The 25,708-nt window shown below is 38.8% G+C and overlaps 1 protein-coding gene across 2 annotated transcripts; it reads right to left on the bottom strand.

Annotated features, from left to right (window-relative positions):
• LOC139143887 (p53-induced death domain-containing protein 1-like) lies at window positions 1-25,708 on the bottom strand. Of its 2 annotated transcripts, XM_070714478.1 has the most exons (11): window positions 25,583-25,708; window positions 15,544-16,876; window positions 11,775-12,263; window positions 11,334-11,446; window positions 10,899-11,204; window positions 10,074-10,262; window positions 9,224-9,519; window positions 5,948-6,467; window positions 5,376-5,445; window positions 3,099-3,194; window positions 1-2,007 (listed from the first exon to the last, which is right to left on the bottom strand). In XM_070714478.1, exons 2-11 carry the CDS (start codon window positions 16,874-16,876, stop codon window positions 1,745-1,747), a joined length of 3,675 nt encoding a protein of 1,224 aa, XP_070570579.1. In that variant the 5' UTR covers window positions 25,583-25,708; the 3' UTR covers window positions 1-1,744. The 2 variants fall into 2 exon arrangements, with proteins under 2 accessions (XP_070570579.1, XP_070570580.1); XM_070714479.1 differs by lacking the exons at window positions 15,544-16,876; window positions 25,583-25,708 and having other exon boundaries at window positions 2-2,007; window positions 11,775-12,279.

Raw genomic sequence — 25,708 nt, forward strand, 5'->3', positions numbered from 1 at the left:
ACGTCTGACTACCTCCTTTATTCATAATACAATTCAAGAATATCTTGCTTTCGCCCAAACTTCGTAAACATCTCATAAATCGTAATTAGTATCTTTATGCATTTGCCACCAATATTTTAATGTGTTCAGCTTTTAGCAAATCAAGTTATAATCGAGATGTTGTTGTTTTACTTAATAATTTCATCATCATCGATAAACTACCTTCGTTAACATATGTCAATTGCAGAATTTGGATTGTTTTAAATAGCATCTGGTCTGATAAATATGCACAAGGGTAGTCGGAAAAAGCTGTTCTTTGGCCTCGAGAAAGCCACAGGCTATTCGTTGTTATAAATATTAAGGGAGTTTTCCTTCAAGAATGCTTAACAAAAAATATCTTATGTTCTCTTGTTTCACGTTGGATGAATTTTTAACTTAACCGGGCGATAGCAGGAAAGCTAATCCCCTACCCACGGAACATAAGCCTGCTGTATTGGATAATAGCGTTGTAATTGTGACAGTGTCGACTTTGTTTGTATTAAATGTTCTTTATTCGCAAAATTTGCTCAAAACCCGACTATAATAGAATGGAATATTAAATGCAAATGGCAAGTGCGCCGCAGTCATATGACAAACTTTATGGTCAAGCATTATTCATGTTTAAGGTTGAAATGAAATAATACATATACTGCAAAGGAGAGCACCGAATCAGACACAGTAAACTAATAAAATTAATATTTACAGACTCTGTTGTTTATAGGTACAATTGCCGTGAATGCACAATGCCGTCGATTTTGAAGAAAAACACAGACATCTCTTTCGATTGAGCTTTGACGGAATATTGCCACCGAAATCACCATTTACAATTAGCCTTTTTCTTTGACCTAATCTCGCAACGAAATTGTAGACATTCACTTAATGTCTAACCTTAACGGTATACGCATTGGGCTTGAATTAGGCTGATGTAATTAAAATCTCTTCACTTTGAATTCGTCTCTGTGTTCCAATATTTTTACTTTTCCAGGAAAAACAACACAGCTTATTTACAGAGGACTTCTCCACGTAGCTGAACTAAACATTTTGTTAACTACTACTTATATAAAATGAATTTAAATCGCACTCATCCTTGCAATAGTTACATTATAGTGTAAATTTTTGAGGTGAAGGATAAAGGTTATGCTTTCATTCTGGCATGGGCTCTCGTGACAGATAATATGGAAACAATCAAGACTATTTTACTCTCTTTATGTGTAATTTTCTGAGTCTGTCTTTGAACCGCTGATTGGCTTACATTTCAAAATTATTAATGGTCGCACAAAAAAGAATGTAGATACCCTAGCGTTATCAAGCCCTACAGTGAACATGTAATTACCATGTCGCTAAAGAAATACCTTCAATTATTTCGCTACTGTACAGCAGAATACCAAGCGTGTGCATACACATGTTTTTAATGAAGGAAAAGATGTTGAAATCTGTTGAACAATTACAAGATATACATAAACATTCTAAACTCAAAATCCTATCACTTAGTGTCACAGCTTACATTCTAAAGATGATTGGAAAAGCATGATTGTAATTGGTACATTTTTCAGAAAGATCGAATAGACTGATGTTCCTTTTTTAAAAGTGTTTCGTGCATCACAAGTACATTGAGATTCGATCTTATTTCGTTTTCTTTTGACTGATTTGAAGAAGTAGTTTTAGTATGTTTTCTTGTAAACACCATGCCGACAAATTAAACTTTTACATATTCTCAAAACATGTATTACAGTAATAGTTGCAATTTTTCTTCCAGCTGCCGATGACCAGCTTCATTCGCCAACGTGATTAAGCGCTCAACAGTCGCATCACTTCCGTTTAGCTCTCTCCACAAGCGAAGCATCTGGTACTTCTTCTCCCTCAGATGCTTGGATGAGTCGTCGATGTTATCGATGTTTTCATCGCTAATCTCAAGTTGTTGTCTTCCAAATAGTTTCCAGTTGTCACTCCGAAGGTGTTCGATCACAATTTCAATGGCACGATCGATACCTATGGAAGGAAGAATTTGAATTCGCTAAAATATAAGGGACGACTGAAAATAAGTGGGAACATCTTTGGTTGCAATCTAAAAGGGCTTTACATAGAGGCCTTGATGTGGAGTGATGGTCAATTCAAACAAAATCAATGTGCTTTTTGTTCACTTTTCTTCATTCTAGCCCATTATGCTCACAGTCAAAATCATGAGGTTTAGACTTGACGCTAGAGCATTGGCTGTGACATTAAAGGGATGATCGATTACTGAAATTGTACAATAACATTGGTGATCATGAAACAAACTTATTCCAGCAAAGATAATGCTTTCTATACTTTGAATTACTTTGTATCTTGCCTACATGACCCCGCAACATTCTTCACTATAACTTATACTTAATGTCAATACATGTTTTACATGAATGGATCGATATAGCAATTCATAAGTAGATCAATTGATTACATTTTGTAAAACCCTGAAAGAAATGCCTCCGCTAGAGTATATAGTACAATATCACATGATGCAAACAGCAGATGCGAAGATCGCGTTTTGTTCATCGGATTTAAACGTGTTCTGTCTCAGCTCGCATATCATGAGTCTGAGCATTACGATAAATTATCGTAGGGCATAAAATCATTCAAATGCTCTTGCGATTTATAGACATCAAAGGAATTTAGATGAAGACATTTTCTTCGGAATATGTCACACCTTCGAGTTTTCATTGGGAGGCACGTGGCTGTTTGAACAATTTCAAGGCCAGCACAACAACGTGAGGGTTTTTCTTCCTCAAACTAAAAGTAGATTTTCTTGAAAGCGCATGTAAACCGAACTATCGGCATAATCAATACTGTAAAGAAAGTGCAAGTCTAGCTACTATACCAGTCGCCAATGCATAGGCATTAAGAGCTGAGCTTACAGTGTAAACAGTGCATTGCTAGGGCAAACCAAATCGCTTCCTCCATACTGTGGCGTAGAAGGCACAACAAGCCGCAACTTACCTCGATGTCAATTAACTTCGTGTGATAGCATAAGTGATTTTCTTGTCATGACGGGGCTATCCGTCAGTTATTATATGATCAGGGGTATGATATCATAACAATATTCTCACCTGAATCCCTGGACTGTTGGCGCTCAAGAGTAGTCATTGTGGCGACAAATTCACCCCTGTAACGTCTTGTAAAGAAGTTTACAAATCGCCTGAACACTGCAATTGTGAAATAGGAATAAGATGCACGGTAAATAATGCAAAGGTTATAATTCTTCATCCTTGGCGTGTTTAATGATGAGTGATCAATTGAAAATGAATTATCGGCTGATGATGTACGGCTCAATTGACATGATTGGGGTTAAAGTTTATAGAGTCAATCGGGCGTGAAAATTTTCAGCGTAGCAAAGATGATAAAAACAAGCACTTTTGAATGGCTTATCAGGATTATTTAAGACTTAGTGGACATTCATATTGAATAGAGATATGTCATCTTCTTTTGGCTAAATAACTTGTCAAAACGTTTATCTTCCGGGTACCACATTTTGACCATCTACGTTATTGACTTGCTACACAACCATGTAATATTCTGTAGCATCGACAGGACGCATTTTTACTCCGATAGGATTATAAATCCGTCAGTACATCAAGGCAGCCAGGGGCCGGCAGACTTTGTCAAGCAGCACACGCAATAACTAGACTAGTACGCCGTTTTGAAAATAGTTCATACCAGTCCTATCGGTATGACATTATGCAAATATTTCATAGAAGTCCCTGTCTTTTCCAACAAGCTCTCTTGCTGCCTGAAATAATCCCTACACAAAATACACCTGGCATGTTATGTAATTTCATCCCAAACAGTACTCTCATGCATAATATGACAGAACGCCATGGCCTGTGAGTGCAAGCGCGCCGTACTAGCGGTATTTGCACGAGTGCTGCAGTGTATTCGGCGGCAGTCCTTTCACTCGCGAGCAAAGCGAGTGAAAGGACTGCCGCCGAATACACTGCAGCACTCGTGCAAATACCGCTAGTACGGCGCGCTTGCACTCACAGGCCATGGCGTTCTGTTATTATTACATATGTTTTGTCTGTTATGTGCATCATTTATCGAGAGAATCGACGATTAGTCGTGCGTACTACTTATCTGTCAAAGCTTCAGGGCGACCTTGCGGAGTTATATAACATTGACATCACTGTAATGAGGCATCGAATCAGATTTCACTTTTCATTGTCAACGCCGCCACACCCTCCATTTTGATTGGCTAAACTATTGTTTACTTGTTTATCAGGAATGACGTAAGAGGAACGTCGGAGGGCTTGAACTCTGCTTGCGATCGCTCACACATACGTAGCCATAGATAGCCAAACGAAGAGAACTTTGAACGTGGAACGCTTTTGAGTTTGTCACATTTTGAGCTTGAAATTCTTCTAATGATCGATACCAATAACAGTTCGAAGATTTTTACGGGAAATCTAAGAGTAAGATACGGCAAACGTAACTTGTCAAACGATCAAATTTCAGTGTTCACCATGGCACACAAGCGCTCACTCAGTCTCTGTTATCAATAGCGTGTAGGACACACAAGCACAGAATAAACTGCATGTAAAAGTGACTTTTTATTGTAAACAGGGAATGTCCGGTGAGAAAACTACTGGCAAAAACGTCTCTGAAAATGTAAAATGTTTAATCGGCTCCGCTGCGCCCGCAGTTACGTGTGTTTCGATGTATGATGGCCACCGTGGTACGGCGGCCTCCGTGTATCCACAATTCAACCATTGAGCTAGAAACGGACGTCGCCCGTTGTCAATGTTTTGGCTTCGCTGACAAACAAACTGCTCTTGCGGATAATAAAAATCATCCTCACAATATACTAAGTACATGCAATTTTCTTTGTCGTAGTTTTTAATCGGTAATGTCGTGCATTTTACTATAACGAGCATCGAACCAAAGTGAAACGAAATCTTGTAGACATTTTTTGTGTTTACAAACATAAATAGTTCCGGGTCAAAATTGGTAAATACTCATTAACATAAAGGAATGGCATAATGTTTTTGGTATTGCACTGCGGTGCAAATACCGGTAGTACGCGGGCGCTTCGATGCAAGTGAACTGTGGTACATATGTAATAATTGTGACTATTTGCATGCTTTGTGTCCTTTGCGGCAGGAACAATGAACCTTTAAAATAACATGACGTTAATAGAGACTAGCATTTGTTACCAACTACTTAGTTAAGTAAACACAAAATGTTGCTGGCTTCTCATTGGCGGTTTTGTAGATGTAACCCTTGTTTCTCCTCGAGTCTAAAAATTATTTCAGCCTAAGATCCATGTTTCTTACGCAACTCCGCTTATGATAGTTTTGTTGAGGTGAAAACTAAGAAAAATTCAGGCTTACCATCTCTTACCGCCACAGAAAAACTTGCCCTTCTCTTTGGACTCTGCTCTTTCCTCTGACGAACCACACTCTGGAAAATGTCAATGACCCAAATTAAATATCGATATTACTCTATTCACATTTTGATGAGTTTAATAAGTGAACCTTATAAGCAGAAAAAGCAAGCTCAAACTGTCGGAAGAAACTTGCGCCAACATAACAAGCACCTCAAACTGAAAGAGTGCGAAATAAGGCAAGTATCTAACATGTTACTAGTATAATGGCAGGAAGAATTAAATACAGTGTCTGTGAAAGTAACAATAATATTAACAAATGCCGTTGTCTGTGACGATCCGTTTGATTTTATTTACATGCTATAGCTAAACCAATGTTAACAGTAGGACTCAGTAAACGACTAAAGCGGTAACTGATATAACATATGGAAATCTTAATGTTGTATATTTGACAATTACAATAATTGAACACATTATATTCTTTCTTGGTCTTACTAAACAAGGGACGTTCAAATTAACAAACTCTGTTCTTATTTAGAACAGCATTTTCCTTATTCAGATATGTCCTTATATATTTACCTCAGGTACGTCCACAACAAAATGTAGACGTAATTGAAATCTCTGGTCTTCAGAATCTGGCTCGTTTGGCCGCAACCTTTCAAACAGGACAAACCCCTTCAGTTGCGATTCGTCGATAGTACCATTACCTGTGTCGTCGTTACACGGTTTTATTCGCAGCGGCGAATGGTTGTTGCGTCGTGGAATAAACGTTAAAAAGACGCTCTTCTCTTCTGCACAGTCTAACCGAAAGTCGCCGCCAACGGTCACGATGATTGATTCACCCTTTCGTATTTCAACGTCCCTGGTGTAACACATACTTCCCCCTCTCTTGAATCCCTGTTGCTCATACTCGGTAATCCTGTCGGTAACTGACCGTTGTTCCACCACATCAACCAGAAAATCAAAGCAAGTTTTCGTTGATTGGAGAAGTAACATCTTCGCGAAATAAATCCCTTTAGTTTGTCTCCTATCCAGTTCTCTGGCAGATTGCACAAGCTCGTCGATAGTTAAGCCACCAGGCACATAAGCCGTCCTGTACCTGCAGATACAGTCACGAGAAATTTTCATAAATCAAGTGTGTATAGATGATTTTCCTATGCTTGCTTGTTAATTTTTAAAGCAAAAGTATTCAACATCCCTTTTAATTGATCCTTGACCATTACCGGATGTATATTCATTGACATTGCTGATTTAGTTCAAATCTTTGGCAAAGTTACCAACTGTTACAATGGGGAGGCACCGTGGACCAGTAGCGAGGGTAACGGAATCACTATCAAAGGATGGTGAGTTCAAGGCCCGGTTCTAGACCCAGTAGATCCAGAGTATTTGACTCACTGTCGAAGAACGGTGAGTTCGAGACTCTAACAAGGTATTGTGCCCCTGCGCAAAGCACTCTACTCCTCATTGCTCCATTGGGGTTAGAGAATTATGTATACCCCATCCTGTTATTCGGCTAACGCCCGTAGGATGATGGACTGATAAAAAATAATACACCAAAATCAAGTGGGTACTAACAGGAAGCGCAACATCACATGGTTTGGCCTCTTGTAAGAAGCAAACGTGCTGAATTCAATATCGCTGAATTCAATATCACCAGCATATTCCTTGTGTTCCTTGACCAGTATTTCTTGGTATGACCTGTAGGCAATCAAACTGCACAAGCTTTTTTTAATGTTCAGCGGAATTAACCTAGTTAAGCTATCTTATTTAAAATAAGGTAGGGCTGCATTGAGAACTTGATTCGATTATAATTAGCTGTTCACATTATGAACCACACAAAGACAATGAATCTGTCCTCCTGAAAATTGTAATTGACATTCCGTCCTCCTTGAATTTTGGCAAAAATTAACATTCGTGCTCACTTAGACATATCAGCTACATTCGGTGCAATTGACAATGACTTCATTCTCCACCATCTTGAACACACTTTTGGGAATCTCTGGTTTCAATCTTACCTCTCATGCAGACCTCAAACTGAAACTGTTAAGGGCATACAAATACTTTATCCTCTATCTCTGTTGGTGTTCCGAAAGTGTCATTCGTGGCCCTGTTCTATTTGATTTGTACACCGATCCACTTTCCAACCTTGTCAAAAAGTACTCATTACATCATCATGGTTTTTGTCCATGACAACAGATGACACAAGGCCGATCAAATTTTCCCAACCATCATATTGAATCTATGCAAAACTGTATCATTGACATCAAGCAGTGCATGACATCCAATGAACTCTAAATAAATGATCATAGTGAAAGAGCAATACTAAAATCGTTTCTCCCTTTGTCTATATATTGCGGATTTGATATCTTTTTTCGCCTCTGGTGTCAAAAACCCAAGCAGTCACACTCGACTCTAACTTGAATGTCTGATTGTGCAAAATATTGCAAAGCTGCATACATTCAACTTACTAAATATGTAGTAAATGAAATGAAAAGTGACCCATGCGAGACTCGAACCCACATCCCCCGAATATATTTCGGATGCTCTACCAACTAAGCTAATGAGTCAGTCAGGATTATTTTGGCCGGTCCTTCAAGTAGATGGGGTTCTTCATTTCATGTGCTAGTATAGCGACTTTGGGCTAAACCCATTACCTAATCTTTCTGCCTAAGAATCCGAGGGATTCAGCAGGACTCGCATAGAAGTTACCGACTTAGGAATTGATTTTCGGTAAATCCTCGCCTCTGCATTTTTATTATCTTGCTTAGACTATTGCAACTGTCTCCTTCCTGGTTGTCCTAAACAGATAATAGATACGTTGCAAATAGTTCAAGTTGCTGTTGCCTGTCTCATATGTAACAACCCCTCCTGCAAAATCGTCAATGGTTTAGGTAACCATTATCTTATATATCTTCAAACAAAGTGGAAACTATCCAACGCAGTAAGAACTCGGAGAGCAACGGGTAGAACAACAGAAGCAAAGCAAGGAGACATTCGATGGTAAGATAATATAAATATAAATTTTACTATAACCCAAACGGGATTCGAACCCCCACACACTCACGGCAACATCGCCTAGCTGATAGGCCTCACACAAAACCAGTCAGCCACTGCTTCCAACCCTAAAAAGTTGGTCACAGTAACCGACTTAGATGTTGCAATTCTTTGCGCGACCGAGCAACTCGGTGCGTGGAACAGACGACACACAGACACAGTACACACATATATAGTAATCGGAAAAGCACGAAGCTTTTTACTGAGCTATCAGACAGACTCGGGGACAAGTAAATATCCACCAGCAATACTGTCCACTCAGGTTAAAGAAATATAAATTTTACTATAACCCAAACGGGATTCGAACCCCCCCACACAAGTTGAGCCATTCGTCTGACGATTGCTACAGAAGGCACCTGTTTTCTACTTGTTATCAACTTTTTACAAATTTTTATATCACACACACACACATACATAAAAAAATATATACATATATATATATATAATATATATATATATATATATATATATATATATATATATTGTCATATTTTCTATTCTCTCTCTCTCTCTCTCTCTCTCTCTCTCTCTCTCTCTCTCTCTCTCTCTCTCTCTCTCTCTCTCTCTCTCTCTCTCTTACTTTAGTACAATATGAACTTTTTGTGCATAACCACCCCTGAAAAATAGATGATCAACATTCATTCATAATATTTCATCTTACAATATTTAAATTTAAAAAATGTTCTTATGTCTGCAAAATTCACAAATTCCATTGTAACATTATTTTGAGAAGAACATCGACCCATTTAAAATGGTACTTCTCCTTAAATGTAGTAGAGCCTTGAGTTTTGCCACACTCACCCAGTGAAGACGCTTGTTTCAAAGGAAACGTATTTCTCCTCCACTTTCTTTTCTGTAGTATCGGTGATGTCGTCCCAACTTGATCCATCTTCATCTTCCTGCAAAATATGTAAATCACTTCTCGTCTTCTGTAATCCTGGCAACGGTATTGATAGTGTTGCTGCTTTTGAAAGTCGCTGTGTTCTGCCCTCAGCATTCTTCAGAGACACTTTAGATCCAAAGTCAATGTGGGATCCTGGATCGGTTATCTCCGCTGGCTGAACGTCGCTAACAATGTCCGAGTCGGGATTATTCACCTGAAGTATTAACATTTGTTGAGAAAGATAAACTTGTTCACACGTTTCTGTTCATTTAGATTTTATTATCTTCTCCACGTTGTTAGATAAACTCTCTCGGATTGGCAGCTGCCAAAACATCTGCCATGATATAAGTCTACCTATGTGTTATAACAAATATCAGTTTACAGACCATATCAAATGTTAAAGTCACTATTACCGGATTAATGCATGACATCCTCTGTTGGTTTGTTTGTTATGTCGGAATCGCTACTTTCGAAAATAAGAATTCCTGATTTATTTTAATGAAATCATGAACAGTAAAGAATAGATGCATTACAATTAACATATATAACCAAGATTAACATCCTTGTTAGAAATGTATGTGTGGCTCCTTTTTTTTCAAAATAACCTCGGCGTGATTGCATTGTTGTTGCTCGTAGTGTAATAAACTCTCCTCAACTGTTTTTATTTTCTTATTTTCATCTCATCAAACTTAGCGCCTTTTGTAAAAAAAACACTTTGGTATCATTCTCTTTACATTTCACAGACACGAGTAGCTATTGTTTACCTACCTCAAGTGTGAAGATCGTTGGCTGCTGCACGGTATCAGGTGGCACTTCAACCATTATGTTATCATCCGAACTTGATTTCCACTCCCCTCCTGTTTTGCTGACAGTGATCTGTTTTCTGAGTGGCTTTGACACTACTAGGAACATCGAAACACTGGTGACCTTTGTTTTTGCTACATAACCTTTCGAATCCTGAAATATTATAAGAGAATATAAGACAATACATTATTAGCATATCTTGTCGAATCGGATGTGAGAATATATTATATATATATATATATATATATATATATATATGCATATGTATATATATATGTATATATATATATATAATATATAATATATATATTATATATATATATATATATATATATATATATATATATATATATATATATATATATATATATATATATATATATATATATGAATGCATGTGATCATCTCTTGGATGCTTCACCGCCTGAGCCAACTGGTCCGACGGATGTGGCCAGTCTTGTTGGCCTTTTTTGTTCCCTACAGTGATCGTATATTTTACACTGCTCTGTTACTTGGTAGGGAACCCGAACTGAATTCGGGGGACGTGGATTCAAATCCTGCATTCGTCATTATTTCTAGCCCAAAAATAATTGCTGTGTAGAAACAATCAGGTTAGATGTAGTCGACATAATTGTAATGACATCATTATTATGTGAGTGTAATCAAAACATTTCTAAGTAAACAATAACTTCATTACTATGACTTTAGTGCTTTTTAGTAGAATGTCGTAACGACATTATGAATAAAGTTATATTTAAAAAATTGCGAAGTACAAAATTACTTCATTACCTTGACCATAGTGGTTTGCAGTTCCCTCCAACGCCTGTCACCATAACTTCGGAGAATTACGATTTCTCGTGAGACATCATATGCTGCCACGCGATATCCGATGGTTACTGGTTTTGCAAACGATGTGTTCACAGGTGAAAATGTTATTATATCTGACTCGATGTGTTCGTTATTGACAAGGTCAGGTCCCCCATCCTCGCTGGTTGTAGTCACCACTTCCAGGTGCTTCTTTTTCCACGAGCCCGACACACTTTCTGGCGGAAATTCCATGATAAAGTTATCGGTAAATTCTGTACAGTAACCTTCCTATAAATAAACAAAAAAGAAGTTGTCTACATAAAGTCATTAAGAAAAAGTCATGAATATAACAGAAGATTGTCATTCTATGAAGACATTGTATGCTATATTTCACAGGTGTTCAAATAACATTATTACCTCCTTCCTAATCACGGGAATTTTCCAAACACCATACTTGTTTTCCAGTGTCTTGTGGGGTTCTTCATCCGGAGAATGCGCCTTCTCGACACTGCCAAAAGGAGGCCCATATCCTTTGGAAAATGAACAAATTTCCACTCAGCTTTTGTATTGAAATCGAGCTAATGATCGATATATCCATTTTATCAACATGCAATTCTGCATTGCGTTAAGACATTTTGACATGTCTGTTGCTTACCATAAAGTTGAATTGAAGTACGTTTTAATGGTTCTCAATGCGAACCCAAAATGATTCCCACTTCATTTGTGGGAGTTTTACCAAATGCAACACTGACAAGTGATAGTACCACTAATAATATTGAAGTTTCTCTAAAATTCTCACACGTTTTCATATCGAAAAGAAAAATAAGAATAACATTCCTTAATGTCGACTACATTTACCTGAAACTGGACTGCTAGGACTAATATGTTCATTAACATATTCTCGGATCCTGTCGACACCAGCAGCGCATATTTCTGGATTTGGTTTTCTGATACTGTTCTTCTTGAGGCTAAGTACCATGAGGAACTGGAGATCTCGTATGAGAACTACTGGTATGCTATCTATGGCGTTCTCATCCGCAAGGAAAATTATCAAATTCCGCACAGTGGCGACGTTTGCCATTGATTTACTAGAGAGGCGGTTCTTTCTGACATCTAGATAGATCAGATGATCGAGTGAAGACATATCATCTGGTAGGTCAATCATCCGATTGTCACTGATATCGAGCTTTCCCAAGTGACTTAACTCGAGAACAACCTTGGGAAATGCCCGAAAATTGTTTCCATTTAAAATCAAACATTTCAAGTTTTCCAGGTTCGACATGTTGTCGGGCAGCTCTTTGAGATTATTATATGACAAACTGAGCGTTTCTAATCGACTGAGATAACCTGTGGGTTAACAAAGAGATATAATAATGTCTTATCACTGAATTATGGATTACATGCAATTTGAAAGAAATATTGATGTTAATAGCAACGTTGAAGCAAACCCGAGTGAACCAAAATCCGCATTAAAATGTGGTAATTAAGAATTTCTCTATTGTAAATTTGCAGGGATTGCACATTTTCACTGACAGATCCTTGTGAGTGTATCTCACATTTGGTTGAAAGCGTCACAATTATTATCATTATCGCAAAAGACTGAAAGGGACAATTCCTCTGAAAGTCACGGTCATGCAAATAGTCGTGCTTTTGCGGTGTCATGTTTAAGAGTTATCAGTACTATAGTTCAGTGTTCGACTTGGCGGGGTTATCAAGCTGTGCAAACATTCATAGCATAGTTTTTCATCAAAAAGGTTGCCTAATGACATTACTTTTTCGCTAGGGTTGGGTAAGACTATGTCTCAGTTTGACAAATGTCAAGGGTGAAGCTGTAAGCTGTGATGATGTTTGACATTTGTTCCTCCAAAGCGATAGTAGTATTTACTTATTGCACCACGAGTTTGTTTCACCACTGACATTAAAATTGCTTGCAAGCTGCAGTTAAAATGAAATAGTGAATTGTGCTGTCTTCGAATTATATAGCTCCTATATAATTAGTGATTTTAGACGGCACATCTGTTGTTGCTGACGTCAAACATGCGTTCGTAAAGCTCATCTCTTTCTCTCGCTCGTATATTTCAGGCAGTGAGAAGCCATGATGCAACAAACAATCGAGCGTAGACAGGAATACTACAAAACGAGCATTGCTGGTGGTACAGTGAACAGACCATTCACAGACAAATGAACTGGTTATTTCGATCTTTTACCGGAGTTCATCGGTTCAGAGCCAGGGCCTATGAACCCGCTGCCAGACCATGCTTCAGAAGTCGAATGGTTGTTGCAAATATTCGACGAGGATCTGATAAGATTCATTACCCGATGCACTAATCATTACGCTAGACAGAGGAAAAGGGCAAATGTGAGGGAACGTCAAGAATTGGCCTGGACATCGACGACGGTTGTCAAAATGAGATCATTAATTGGAGTGATGGTGCTATTCGGAATTTGCTGGCAGCCTGAAATGAAGCTGTATTGGTCGGACCATGTTTGCTTCTGTCACAATTTCGTCAAGAGAACTTTTTCCCATGATCGCTTCAAGCTACTGATGCGATATTTACACTACAGCGCACAGCCGTACAGCGCTCGTAACACCGCCATGTATACAGCCCAAAAGTAACTGAGAAACGAGGTAGAATTTTGAAAGTACGAAATGTCATTGATCGAGTGAATGCAAACAGCAGAATGCACCGAAGCCCGATGTGCGATCTGGCAATCGACGAGGGAGTCATCCCCTACCGGGGCCGCACAAAGAATGTTCTCAGCAATCCAGCAAAACCGCATAAATATGGTATGAGAGTTTACATTCTCAGTGAGACCGCCAATGGTTATGTTTTCAACAACGAAGTCCATCAACCTGTCGCTGATTACGGTCATCACCCTCTTGATCCCAATGCTGCAGACGACCCCAAAGTTTTCAGGGGAAACAGACTTTGACGAGTTGTTTCCTGGCTGATTCGACCTTACTATGAGTTAGGACATCATGTCATTATGGACTCATATTACCTTCTGCCCCGTTGTTTGACCATCTCTACATGCATAATATTGCTGCCACTGGAACCTACAAGATGAATACTTTAGGTTTACCCGATGAAATTAAAAATGCCGAAAATGGTTAAATTTATGAGTACGGCAGTCAGTGCTCGTAGACCGAACCAACAGCAACTGAGGCGTCGATGTAAAGATAAAAGAACCGGTGCTTTTGAATGAATTGCATTAATATGCCAGAACGTTGCTGTAATGTACAGTCATTACTTCAGAGGTGTGAACTTGACTGACAGCTGGCTTACTACACGCCTGGTCGATCATCGCAACAGTGGCGTAGAGCTGTGTTTTGCCACAAGCTAAACAAGGCACTCATGAATGCTTTCCACAACATGGCATCTGTTCATGGATAGGGCCAAAGAGGATCCAGATACAGACATCAGCTCATGTTTTGCGCCCAAGTAGCAAAACAGCTGATCGGTAATTCTCATCACGGCAAGGTCACCCAAGAGCAACTAGTCTGACGGCACCACGTCTCATTCCTACCAATGCTGAAAGAGTTTGTCATCGAATGGGTCTCAACCCGGATGAAAGACGTAGTTGAGTGATGTGTCGACGTGCAGGATGGATAGTAGGCCATGGAACTCGTCTTAATAGTGTTCATGAGACTAGCAATTGTTACCTCACTTGCCAGTTACCACTCTGTCATCCACAGTACAGACAAGCGTGCTGGCGAGCACAATGTGTGAAAGTCTTAGGCAGAGGAACTTTACTATGCACGGACTGAAGATTTGTTGGTATTACGACCCTTTATTACACAGTTCACATGGAAATAAAAAAAAACTTTCACTCGCATACTATCGGTGAGTACGATGAACTTTTCCGTATGACTGTGTGAAGTGAATGATTGGGTCTAACACGTTTGCGTTTAGGGAATGATCGAGTTACTACGATGATTACATTGGCCGATCGCTAGACAAGGTCACAGCCAGAGCAGTACCTGTTTTGGCACAGAGCGAGTTGGTGTGCGATGAAAACTGCGTCTGAGTAGCTAACGGTTGATTTCCCCGGTCTGTAATCTCTCAAATGCGTAATAGAATTATTTTTATTATGCAAATAGTACTCGACATTTACATAGGGCTTCCTTGGCTGTACGAACCTCGAATACATCAGCACAGTAAAGATCACATATCAGCTCAGGGTAGTTCAGACCATAACTGCTCAAGCTGTCAGCTGCCTACTGACAAACATGGAAAACTGATACAGAGGTAACCCGTCGCTTAACTGTTAATCGCTCATGTCGCTCTATGAATTGTATTGAGAAACCAAACATTTGTCACTTTTTTTCTTACAACGCAAATAATGCTGATTACAGACATAACAAACTTCGCTCTAAAGTGGAAGTAAAATGGGGAAGGGATGTTCATTTTCCCTTCGTGTGGTGGCTTCGGCCTGAGGTGATCAGTTTGGTTTCTTATACCAGCCAAGCATGGTGCAGACTTTGTGCAAGAAAGGATACCCAGGCTCACATTATTTGATCAGCATACTGGTAAAGAGTATTTACACAAAGAAATGGTAAATGATATCCGTTGTGTTTTCATTCGACCTTACACCACTATCCCGTAAAAGATTTTAATGTACTTACCTATTTCAGGTGGAAGAGTAGAAATTTCAGTTCGTCCAAGATCAAGACTCGTCAGCTTTGTCAAAGAGCCTATTTTTGTGGGCAAACTCATAATATTGTTTTCATTAAGATATAAAAAACAAACATCTGGAAAACTTGCTATCGAATTATCGAGACTAGTCAGCATATTCCTACTAATATCAAAAAGCGTGATGCAAGCATGATTTTCAGACTCTGTCGAACTTTCAGTTGGATGGCGTATCCAAGGGTCCGATTGGACAGAATCAATTTTGTTGTCGGAAAGTAAAACACGTTCAAGCTTTGAAAAACTTGCTAGTGCTACAGGAATAGTTGTTAAAATATTTGAACTTAAATCAATTTCTTTTAAATTTGGAAATTTGTCAGTTTCGTCTGAAAAATTGCTAAGTTTATTGTGCGACAATACCAATTTTTCCAAGGTTGGAAACGATTCTTTCGGTGATATACATTCAATTTTGTTGTAGCTCATATTCAGTTCCGAGAGTAATGGTAATGACGAAAGGGATGATGGTACTGAAGTAAACTGATTATATTGCAGCTCAATCTTGCAAAGTGTCTTCCGAATAGTTTCTTTACGGGGGATGTGGAATTCCGATAGGTTATTATCTGTGAGGCACAACGAAGTCAGATTACATAATTGGAAAATTACATTTGGTATCTTGGAAAGATTCAGTTGAGATAAATTTAATTCTGAAAGGTGGGCAAGTTTTTTTAAGGGACTGCAAATAGTATCCATATTAAAACATATCGCCTGGTGAGGGGAAAGAATCCCACCCATGTTCAAGTGAATGATGTTGTCATTCGTGTAAACTTGAAAGTGTCGTGTGCTATCCACGTGATTGGAACTAATGTTTAGGTAGGTGAGATGTTTTAAGTTATAGAGAGATATTTTTGATATCTTATTTCCACTTACATCTAGGTGAGTAAGGGACGAAAGCTGAGACACTTCACTAGGAATACATTGAAATTTGTTCCACGAGAGATTAAGCCTGTCGAGCATGGTCAATTTATGTATACCTTTGGGCAGGGTTTGTATTTCATTGTATGAAATGTCAACTTCCCTTAGCAAGGTGACTTTAAATAAAACCGATGGCATCTTATTGAACTTGTTACATGACAAATTTAAGATTTCAAGTTCTGTCAGAGCAGAAAAGCTTTGTGGAAGGTCTGAAAGATTATTGCGACTTACATCCAGCTTTGTTAGGTTTTTAAACATTGAAATGCTGTTTGACAAGTTTTTCAAGCCTTGCTCTTTTAGACTTAGCTTTCGAGTTTCGAATACAGCATCATGGACGTTACTGCGTAAAGCCGTCATCTAAAACATGGGAAAAAAGTAATTAAAATGAGTCACTTGTGTTTTATAAAAAAAGTTTCATGCATCTCGTATTCGTTTGACAGAAATGCTAAAGTACAGTTAAGACGCCTCATACAAAGGTTAGGGTGATTCAAGTACTGTCCTGGATTCGTTGGCGATATTTTTAGATCCTCTCAGATGGTTCATTTAACACCGTGGATTATCAGCATTAATTACTTGCAGGGTTTTTTCGAAGAGCAAAGATTGTGGCTCTTGCTAGCAAGAGGTAACTTATTATCCTGGAAACAATTTACCATACCAACTCAAATTAAAACGTTCTGTCCAAATACAATTTGAATTTGTAATTAATCTTGATAAATTTAGTTACCACCGAGTTTATCTTGACTGATATCAATATTGATTAGAGTAGCATACTTTGATCAACTGTTTTGCTTTAGCATGAGCTTTCTAACACAACTGTCTCGTTCATCAGATGCACTTGCAGCATGGACAAAGCATAAAGCAAAATATTTTATTGTTTCTAGAAACTACCAAAGGAAGCTGTCAAAATGAAACATAAAGTTTAAACAAAGATTTGACGACACTGTTTGGTGAGGACAATGGTTGGAACAACTTGGCTAAACCACAGCCAACAGAAGTATTTGTAATGAGTTAGAATCCGTTATCTAAGATCAGTCCTCTCTTGATTCTGTCGTGTATGATTTTGAGTACATCAGTCTCTCATCAGATAGTGGCTTTACTGAAATCGTTTCTAAGTAAAGCCACACAGAGAAATTACTGACAGAGTGTCCAGGGAGGTTAGAGAGTTTGGCAACAGCATTATGTGTTTTTTTAGTATATTATGCCGACTTAAGTGTTGTTGTGCGTTGCTATGGATTCGGAGGCTGTCTTTAAGCTATGATTGTTTTTTCTTGGAAGACTTCTTCGACTATTGTATCCTCTCCCGTGATTGGGTTGAGTTCATTTACCACTTTTTCAGTTCTTGAGCTATGTTCTATGAGTTAGAACTCATTAGTTTCTGTGTAAGTCTTTCTTTTTCTTCACTAAGCCGACACACCATCTGATTAATTATCCTTCAATGTATCATCGTATCAAATATGCAGCCGATAACGCGTACCACCAACATCAACCCAAGCTAAAATCGAATAAGGATAAGTAATCCCCTCATCTTACTCAAACTGTGAGATTTAACCTCCTAACACACCTGGTAGCCCAATTTGACATCATTGTGAACATGTTCAACCTTTCATTATGACCAGCTAAACGATCTGTGTTATTTCATAGTCTCAAATTTTATCATACTATATAAAAATTTGACAAAACAAAACTTTGCAGTGATATCGAGATTGTTTTCATATTTCTCCGGCTGAAGGCTTATTTTCAAGAAAAAGGCTCAGATGTATCATCATCGAGACATGAAATCTAAAGACTCAATTAAGAAGGTTGTAACTCTAAACTTGATCTTTCCATAAGTGTTTCCGAAACCGTATCCGTTCAAATCATTTAATCAATAATGTTAATCCCATTACAATCTCAATCATGCAGAATATTATACTGTAAAGTTCCTCAGAACCAATTGTAACATAGTCATTAAACAAGCAGACAAGGTCGGTGCCGCAGTTTTCATGACCAAGTCAGATCACTTAATTACGTGAAGCAAAAAAGGCAGCTGTTCAATACAGAGTTCTACATATAGAGTGATTCTTCTACACAGAACAAAAATGAGTTGAAATCTCTTATTTGTACATTTCCTGGTGACATCTAGGAACATGATGTACATTCAACACCTCCGGTTACTTGCCAAGAAACTTGCTACCTCCTAGCAAAGACAAGCAAACTTGACAAGCCATGACGCCCTATTATACAGGGCATTAGTACCGTGGAAGAGGGAATCTCCTGTTGTATTGACACCATTTTGGGACCATATTCCATCGCCAAGCTACGTTTACTGGTGACGGTGCATTGTTTTAGGTCCGTAGGCTGATGCCTGTAAGCTAAAAGCGGATTTTCTGGGACACTATAGGAGTATTATGTGCAATGTACAAACGTAATGAAAGCTTACGGAATAATACTAAAATACTGGTCACCTTGATGTTCAGTCGCTTATATAAAAATTTATAACATTTTTATGGACTTAAAGGTATCAGAAATATAATATTCGATGCAGAAAAGACCACCCGCACCTTTAAACTAGTTGAATCTGTACTCAATCACAACTACTTTACTACTTTTAATTAAAAGGTCCCTTCTAGCTGCAGACGAATATTAGAGAGATGGCACGTGCATGACACCACAATATGCAAATATTTATGGAAACTTTAGGACAAAATTTCCTCAGCATCTACCCAAGAATCACAGGCCTTGCGTCCGTTTCATTGCTGACGTTTTCTTGGTTTTGACCGATGTATTAGATTCATAGAATAAATCTTACAGTAATTTGGATTCATTCAAGTACTCCATCCACTTCACCACGTTCTACTCCAATATTCAGGTTAACTTTCTTCATACCATTATAACAGTTCTTTATGGCTGATTTATAACAAACTCGGCGACAATCATAGCAATCTTTAATCATCGAACATCATTGTGTTTATCTAGAAAAACGTTACTGCAGCATTTGCTTTGAGAAGTATAACATGACAGTCGGCAAGCTTCACAAAACATTTGTCGCCCTAAACTATAGTCCTGATGCAATTGATGAACAAATTACTGGGCAAGCAATATCGGTAACAATGACCTCCTCCAATAAAAGAAGAAGAAAGACTTAAAAAGAACCCAACCGGTTGTAACTTAAAGAAAACAGTTTATTAACTCCATCCATTCATGCAAAGGCCACAATACTCCGAAACTTTCCCAGAATAGTCAGTTATTGCTTACAGGCAGCGTATGAACCTACAAACAATGCACTGTCTACAGAAAACTTCTTAAAAATATCCAATTCCATGGAACAACACTCCAGCTTTTGGCCATACAAATTTTGACGTGGGCACTATCCGGTCTAGGCCCCGAGAACCGGATAGTGCCCACGTCTATGAATATTCAGCGTGAACGAGGGCGATAAAACTACAAAGAATGGTTCGGATAAGGCTGACAGGAACGCAAATAAATTATCCCCACGCTATCCCAAATTCTACACTTGGCTATTCTAAGTATTTCTCTGCGCTCCCATCTGGTCAGTCCACAACGACTGGATTTTCGGTAGTTGAGAAGGGCGACACCAAACGATGTTTCCATTGTCCATTGAGTTGAAATGGATACTAGCAAACTATTAAAAGTGCATGTAATGTTGTAAAAGTACCAAAGTTACCATATTTGGTCAAAAATGAAAAGAAATGCGTTGCGACACACGATAATTTCGAGTATTTAAGCCCCATAGTACCTCAAACCACGGCCATAAGCTTATATGTCCGTACGCTCTAAGCTGACATTGTGGGTATGCATTACACGTCAGCGACGATTGTTACGCTTGCGATCGTGTCGATCGGTACGACGGTATGACGTGTATCAATGGTCCAGTTGAAGTGACTTGAATGACTACAAAGCTGATGTTTTCTCCGTTGTTATGGACAAGGGTCCGGCATTCACAGGTGCAGAACATTTCGGCCTATGGGACATAACACTAAAACGAAAACTGACCAACTTTGCCTGTTTGAAAGTACTAGCGTTCCCGGGGACAAGGATGCGCTCCGCCCGTACCCGAGCCTGTACCTCGATCCCAGCTTTGTACTTAGCCGGCGGTTTTATCCTTTATTTAAGCCTAGTGTATGGTCAGTCGTCCAATTTTGATGTATTGAAGTCTAATTTTGATATGCTGACTTATTCACAGATAAACAGAAAAAATGCTAACATGCCGGCTAGCCCGTGTAGCGCCGGGAACACACGGAGGCTGTACGCAACTTACGGCTAACATTGCCGGCCAACTTCAAGAATCATGTCTCAATTTTCTCCATTCTCCTCCAATGAACCCGAGTACAATTTTACTGACAGTATTAAACTATTGCCAACTAGTCATGTTATGAGGGACTATGTATACACTAAAGTTTTCGATTTCATAAACCAGAATTCAGATCTCTCCGTTCAAGAGACGAAGTTTCTCTTAAAACTCAACCAACAAGACTCAAATTGTGATGATTGTTCTTTCTCACATGTCGCCGTAGCAGCAGCCATAGCTCTCATACGTTGCGACGGAAACCTCGGAGTTTTCCCGTTGCAATCCAAATTCGACCGGGAAAAAACGAGAGCTTCGACTGCACAGAAGAATGCTGCTGCTTCCTTATGGAATAGGATTTCTAGTCATATTCGTCATATTCTAGTCATACTCTAGTCACCAAGTACTGAAGTTTTAAAATCTTGACTAAAGACCTGCTTCTTTGAGAAAGCATATAGTCATGCGACACTGTGTAAACCGCCAGAGAAAATTTTCTTTATGCTTTGTCTAGAAAACTTAGGCGATTGTGCTCAGCTCTCGTCTGAAGTTGTACTAAACATAGCGTTTAGGACCCAATAAACAAAATGTTACACTTGATGGGGGTATTCTTGATAAGTGGAACGGCATTTCTGACCATTCACTGGCCATACTTGGTGTAGGCGCCAAATTTAAAATTCATTGTTATCAGTACGTACATATTGACACACACACCCAATAACTCATAAAGCTGGCAGAAGCTCTCGCAGAAATTTGAATGGCAAAAAGCTGTCATGAATACCCTGTTATAAAGGTAGATGCGAACTGTGCCCTCTCATCAATACTAACATCACTGCTTCGTCGTATTCAGTAAGCAGGTTTTTAAACATAAAAAGATGATTTAGATAGCACCAACATCATCTGTGCTATCACCTGTACAAATTGTCCACCTCTGTGTACATCGGCCAAACGAGACAGTCACAAAAGGCACCAACAACAATTAACTCGGCGTACAGATCAACAAACATATAATGCTGTTGCCGAACACTTTAACGTAGCTGGACACCCTATCAGTGATTTCCGTGGGGCTGTACTGTGGAAGATCCAATGTTATCCTAAGAGAGACTGAATAACTCAAAATCACATAATATATCGACTGTGTCAAAGGACTAAACCAAGATTAAAGATTTTAACATATCATAAATAATTATGTTGGCGGTGATTTCCCCTGATGTTCCAACCATTGTACCTACCATAAAGTGTTTTCACACCTTTGGTTTGGTTAAACTCTTTGTTTTACGTCGATTACATAGAAAGAACGCTTTTCTTGGCAAATAATATATTCCAACTTCCAATTCGCTACAGAAATGAACTGTTTCAAGCCAGCAGCACCTTTGAATGGAACTTTCTTGTAAAGAAATCTTTAATCCAGATCAAAACTATCCTCTCTTTGGCAGTCGTTATAACACATATAACTTGCATAAGGTTAACCTACTTTTCCATGCGAAGTTCTAACCAATGACAATGTCCGTTATTTGGTAGGCTAGGCCAATTTGCGTTATAGGCAATCACACGAGGCAGTACATTCGAATGACCGCCGCAATATTGGCATTTAGAAACTGTTATTGTGTACATAGGACATGTTTACACACAAGTTTGGATAGAGGTCACTAAACTACTATTCTGATATTTACGTCTGCGCGATGGCGTTGCCAGCGGCAATCTTTATATTAACAGGCTAGTTATAGGGTGAAAAGAAGGCAGGGAAGAGGCACAGTAGGCAGTTAATTTACCCGGCGTCTAAGGACAACATTTCATTCTATAACAGGGTACATTATCCCTTACTGCTTGATCCTCACAATATACACCCATGTAGATGTGAATATGTACAGGTACCTCATTACATGAATAATGCGTATATGCATACGAACCTCGCTATTATTGTTATTATTAACTAATGCAGATATACATTTTTCACATTGAAAATATTAGGTATGGTAATATAACTTAAACTGTAATCATGAACCAAATGCACCAAAGATGCATTTTAATTAAAATGAGATTCACAGGACTATTTTCGTTTACAATGGCCTGGGCGAGACATTCCCTGCATATGCATGACAAATAAATCGCGCGAGGTCTTTTCTATCACATGTGCGTGTCAAATTCTAAACGTACAGCAAATGCTCTTCATGAAGGAGCCTTGCATTCTGTTAATGGATGTCTCTCGAAAAGGAATAATAAGCTTAGGGAACGTTCAGATTTTACGGCCAGGGGGGGGCGGCAAAATCTTGTCACCGGTGTTCAAAAAAATATAGACCCCCTGCATTTTTTGTGAAAAAAAGATGACCCCCCCTTTGTCAGACGAAAAAAATTGATGACCCCCCCTGAAAAATAACCAAAACCCATATGTCAAATTTACCTGCATTGTTTGGATTTGAACTCCGGTACGCCTCAAGTAAGTTAATGCATGGGTGTTTGTACCCATCAAGCCCAAAAGTAAGAAAATGATCAATTATCTTTAAAAACCACCAGATTTGATTGATATTTGGCCTAATTATTGGAATTATTGAATTCTTTCAAAAAAAGTCTGCCTAAATCTTGACGAGTTGAGTCACGTGACCAAATTTGATATTTTCCCGCCAAAATTTACGTCTTTATTAATTTTAATATTCCAACCGTAAACCGTTAAATTTTCTTGATTTTCTTTGCACTTTTGGAAACAACATCTATCATATTCTTTCAAAAATACATGGCACTCATGAAACTCTATCTACACTTCTTTCTGATATTCAAAATATTCATGTAAAACGTCAAAAATATTATATTTGTTGTTTTTTGTGAAGAAATAATATTCAAAATTCAATAATTTTGCATCTGCCACTAGTTCTAACACAAGCTCCCATCCCATTTTACATTAATTGGTCATAATATTTTAAATATTTTGATGTTTAGCGGTTGGAATATTCAGTTATTTGCAATATACAATTTTGGCGGGAAAATAACAGATTATGGTCACGTGACCTGACTTAGGTAATATATTATGATAAATTTCAACTTAATCAAATGCGAAACATATTTTTGGCAATTTTCACAATTTTCTGACCAGGTCTGATTAAAAAGTATGTTCAAACTGATTTTACATGTACGTAAGCCTACGCCCATGCATTAACATACCTGAGGCGGCGCACTTTATTCGTGTAGCAGAGATGCCAGTGCACAAACGTCTTAGCCACATCCATTGAAACGTCTTTAATTAGGACGACTGTAAGGCAATTTTTAACTTCATTTCCATAGACAACTCATGTCCATGGACATTGTATAAAGTAAACTTTATTGGAGTGGTTCGCCAAAGGCAGCCCTCGGGTTAAGAGGGTCATGGGCCATTACGTAAATTCAACTTTATTCTAGTGGGCCACCAAAGATGGCCCGCCGGTAAAGAGGGTCGATCATGGCTATTGCATAAAGTAGACTTTACTGGACAGGGCCGCTGAAGGCGCGCGGCCATTACCATAATTCAGTGCGTGATCCCAGGGGTCCCTCAAAAATGTTTCTAATACAAGCCGCGGCTTCAATTGGGAATTTTACGGTAAGATTGCCGTGGGGTATTACATAAAGTCAATTTATTGTAGTAGGACGCCACAGGCAGCCCGCCAGTAAAAAGGGTGGATCATGGCCATTGCATGAAGTAAATCTAATTTGAGTGGTCCGCCAAAGGCGTCTGCCCGTTAAGAGGGTCATGGGTAATACATAATGTATATTTATTGTAGTGGTGAATGGTAAAGAGGGTCGATCATGGCCATGGCATAAAGTGAACTTTATTGTTGGTATTATGTTTTTGAAAATGTGGTGACCCCCCCTTTCCTACCAGCGAAAAAGCGATGACCCCCCTTTGCAGATTCCAAAATTACGATGACCCCCGCCCTGGATTTTGCCGCCCCCCCCCGGCCGTAAAAACTGAACGGTCCCTTAAGTGTGTGCGAGTTTCGAGATAAGAGCATCCAAGTTAGGCATGATTGTACAATGGCGTCTTAACTAGCTTGGTTCAAATGTGCGTGATTGACTTAATGAAATGTTTGTACAGGAACTAGCAAGAAGTGTTACACTGGCATTACTGCTAGCCGATGTCAATTGAATAACGATGTATCTTTCATAATGCAAGTAGGCATGACAATGAGTGCTACAAAAAATCCTCAAATGTGTGAACTCCCCCTGTAAGGCACCCTAAAATTTTGAGACATAACGAGCTCATCGTCCCAAAAAACTGCTTTTAATACTTTCTAGCTAACTATTCATCTTATTGATTTTCTTTTGTGTGGTTTGTGCGTCACCGCCATAGACCCTTCTCTTTGAAATACCCCTTTCCATTGAATTCTCTGACAAAAAGAGGTCATGTCAGGTTACACCGCTCTTGTTAATGAGTCAAAGGAGGTAAACACCAGGAATCCCTTTCGCTTTAGCATGGGCTTAAAAATTAACTGAAAAATGCAAACATCAAATACGCAAATACGTATAATGATCGGTTTATCAATACCAGGACAACGTAATAAACACTGTATGTGCATTATGCAATCGTAACTATGAAAAAATCATGACTAAACTTTGTTATCAGGAAACCTGCTTCGCCATACAATGATCTAAAACGTCTCTCGTGACACAATGCAAGCATGAACAAAATGGCGGACATCGCAAATCGAGAGTATTCGACTCACACTCGTGTAGGCCTTAATGGTGATTCATGGGAAAGGCGACAGCGAAAAAGGTTATTTTGTGTGTATTGGAGTAGACTATTCTTTAATTACCGTGAGCAGATGTGCTGGATAGGTCAGTAGCTCCTGTAGTTCAGTATCGTTGTTGTTCAGTTCCGCGTCGTTTTTGCTGCTGCACTGTAGTCGTAAACAGATTCAGGTTAGAGGTGACTATACAGC

Source organism: Ptychodera flava, chromosome 11 (genome assembly GCF_041260155.1).
Source record: "Ptychodera flava strain L36383 chromosome 11, AS_Pfla_20210202, whole genome shotgun sequence".
Classification (NCBI taxonomy): Eukaryota; Metazoa; Hemichordata; class Enteropneusta; family Ptychoderidae; genus Ptychodera; species Ptychodera flava.

What these genes read in the sequence shown, in the direction of transcription:
- LOC139143887 (XM_070714478.1), bottom strand. Translation starts at nt 16,876, where the DNA reads ATGACGGCTTTACGCAGTAACGTCCATGATGCTGTATTCGAAACTCGA. An exon ending in CAACGATCTTCACACTTGAG is followed by an intron (nt 9,520 to 10,073) that starts GTAGGTAAACAA and finishes TTAATACTTCAG; the next exon opens with GTGAATAATCCCGACTCGGA. An exon ending in CCAACAGTCCAGGGATTCAG is followed by an intron (nt 2,008 to 3,098) that starts GTGAGAATATTG and finishes TTCCTTCCATAG; the next exon opens with GTATCGATCGTGCCATTGAA.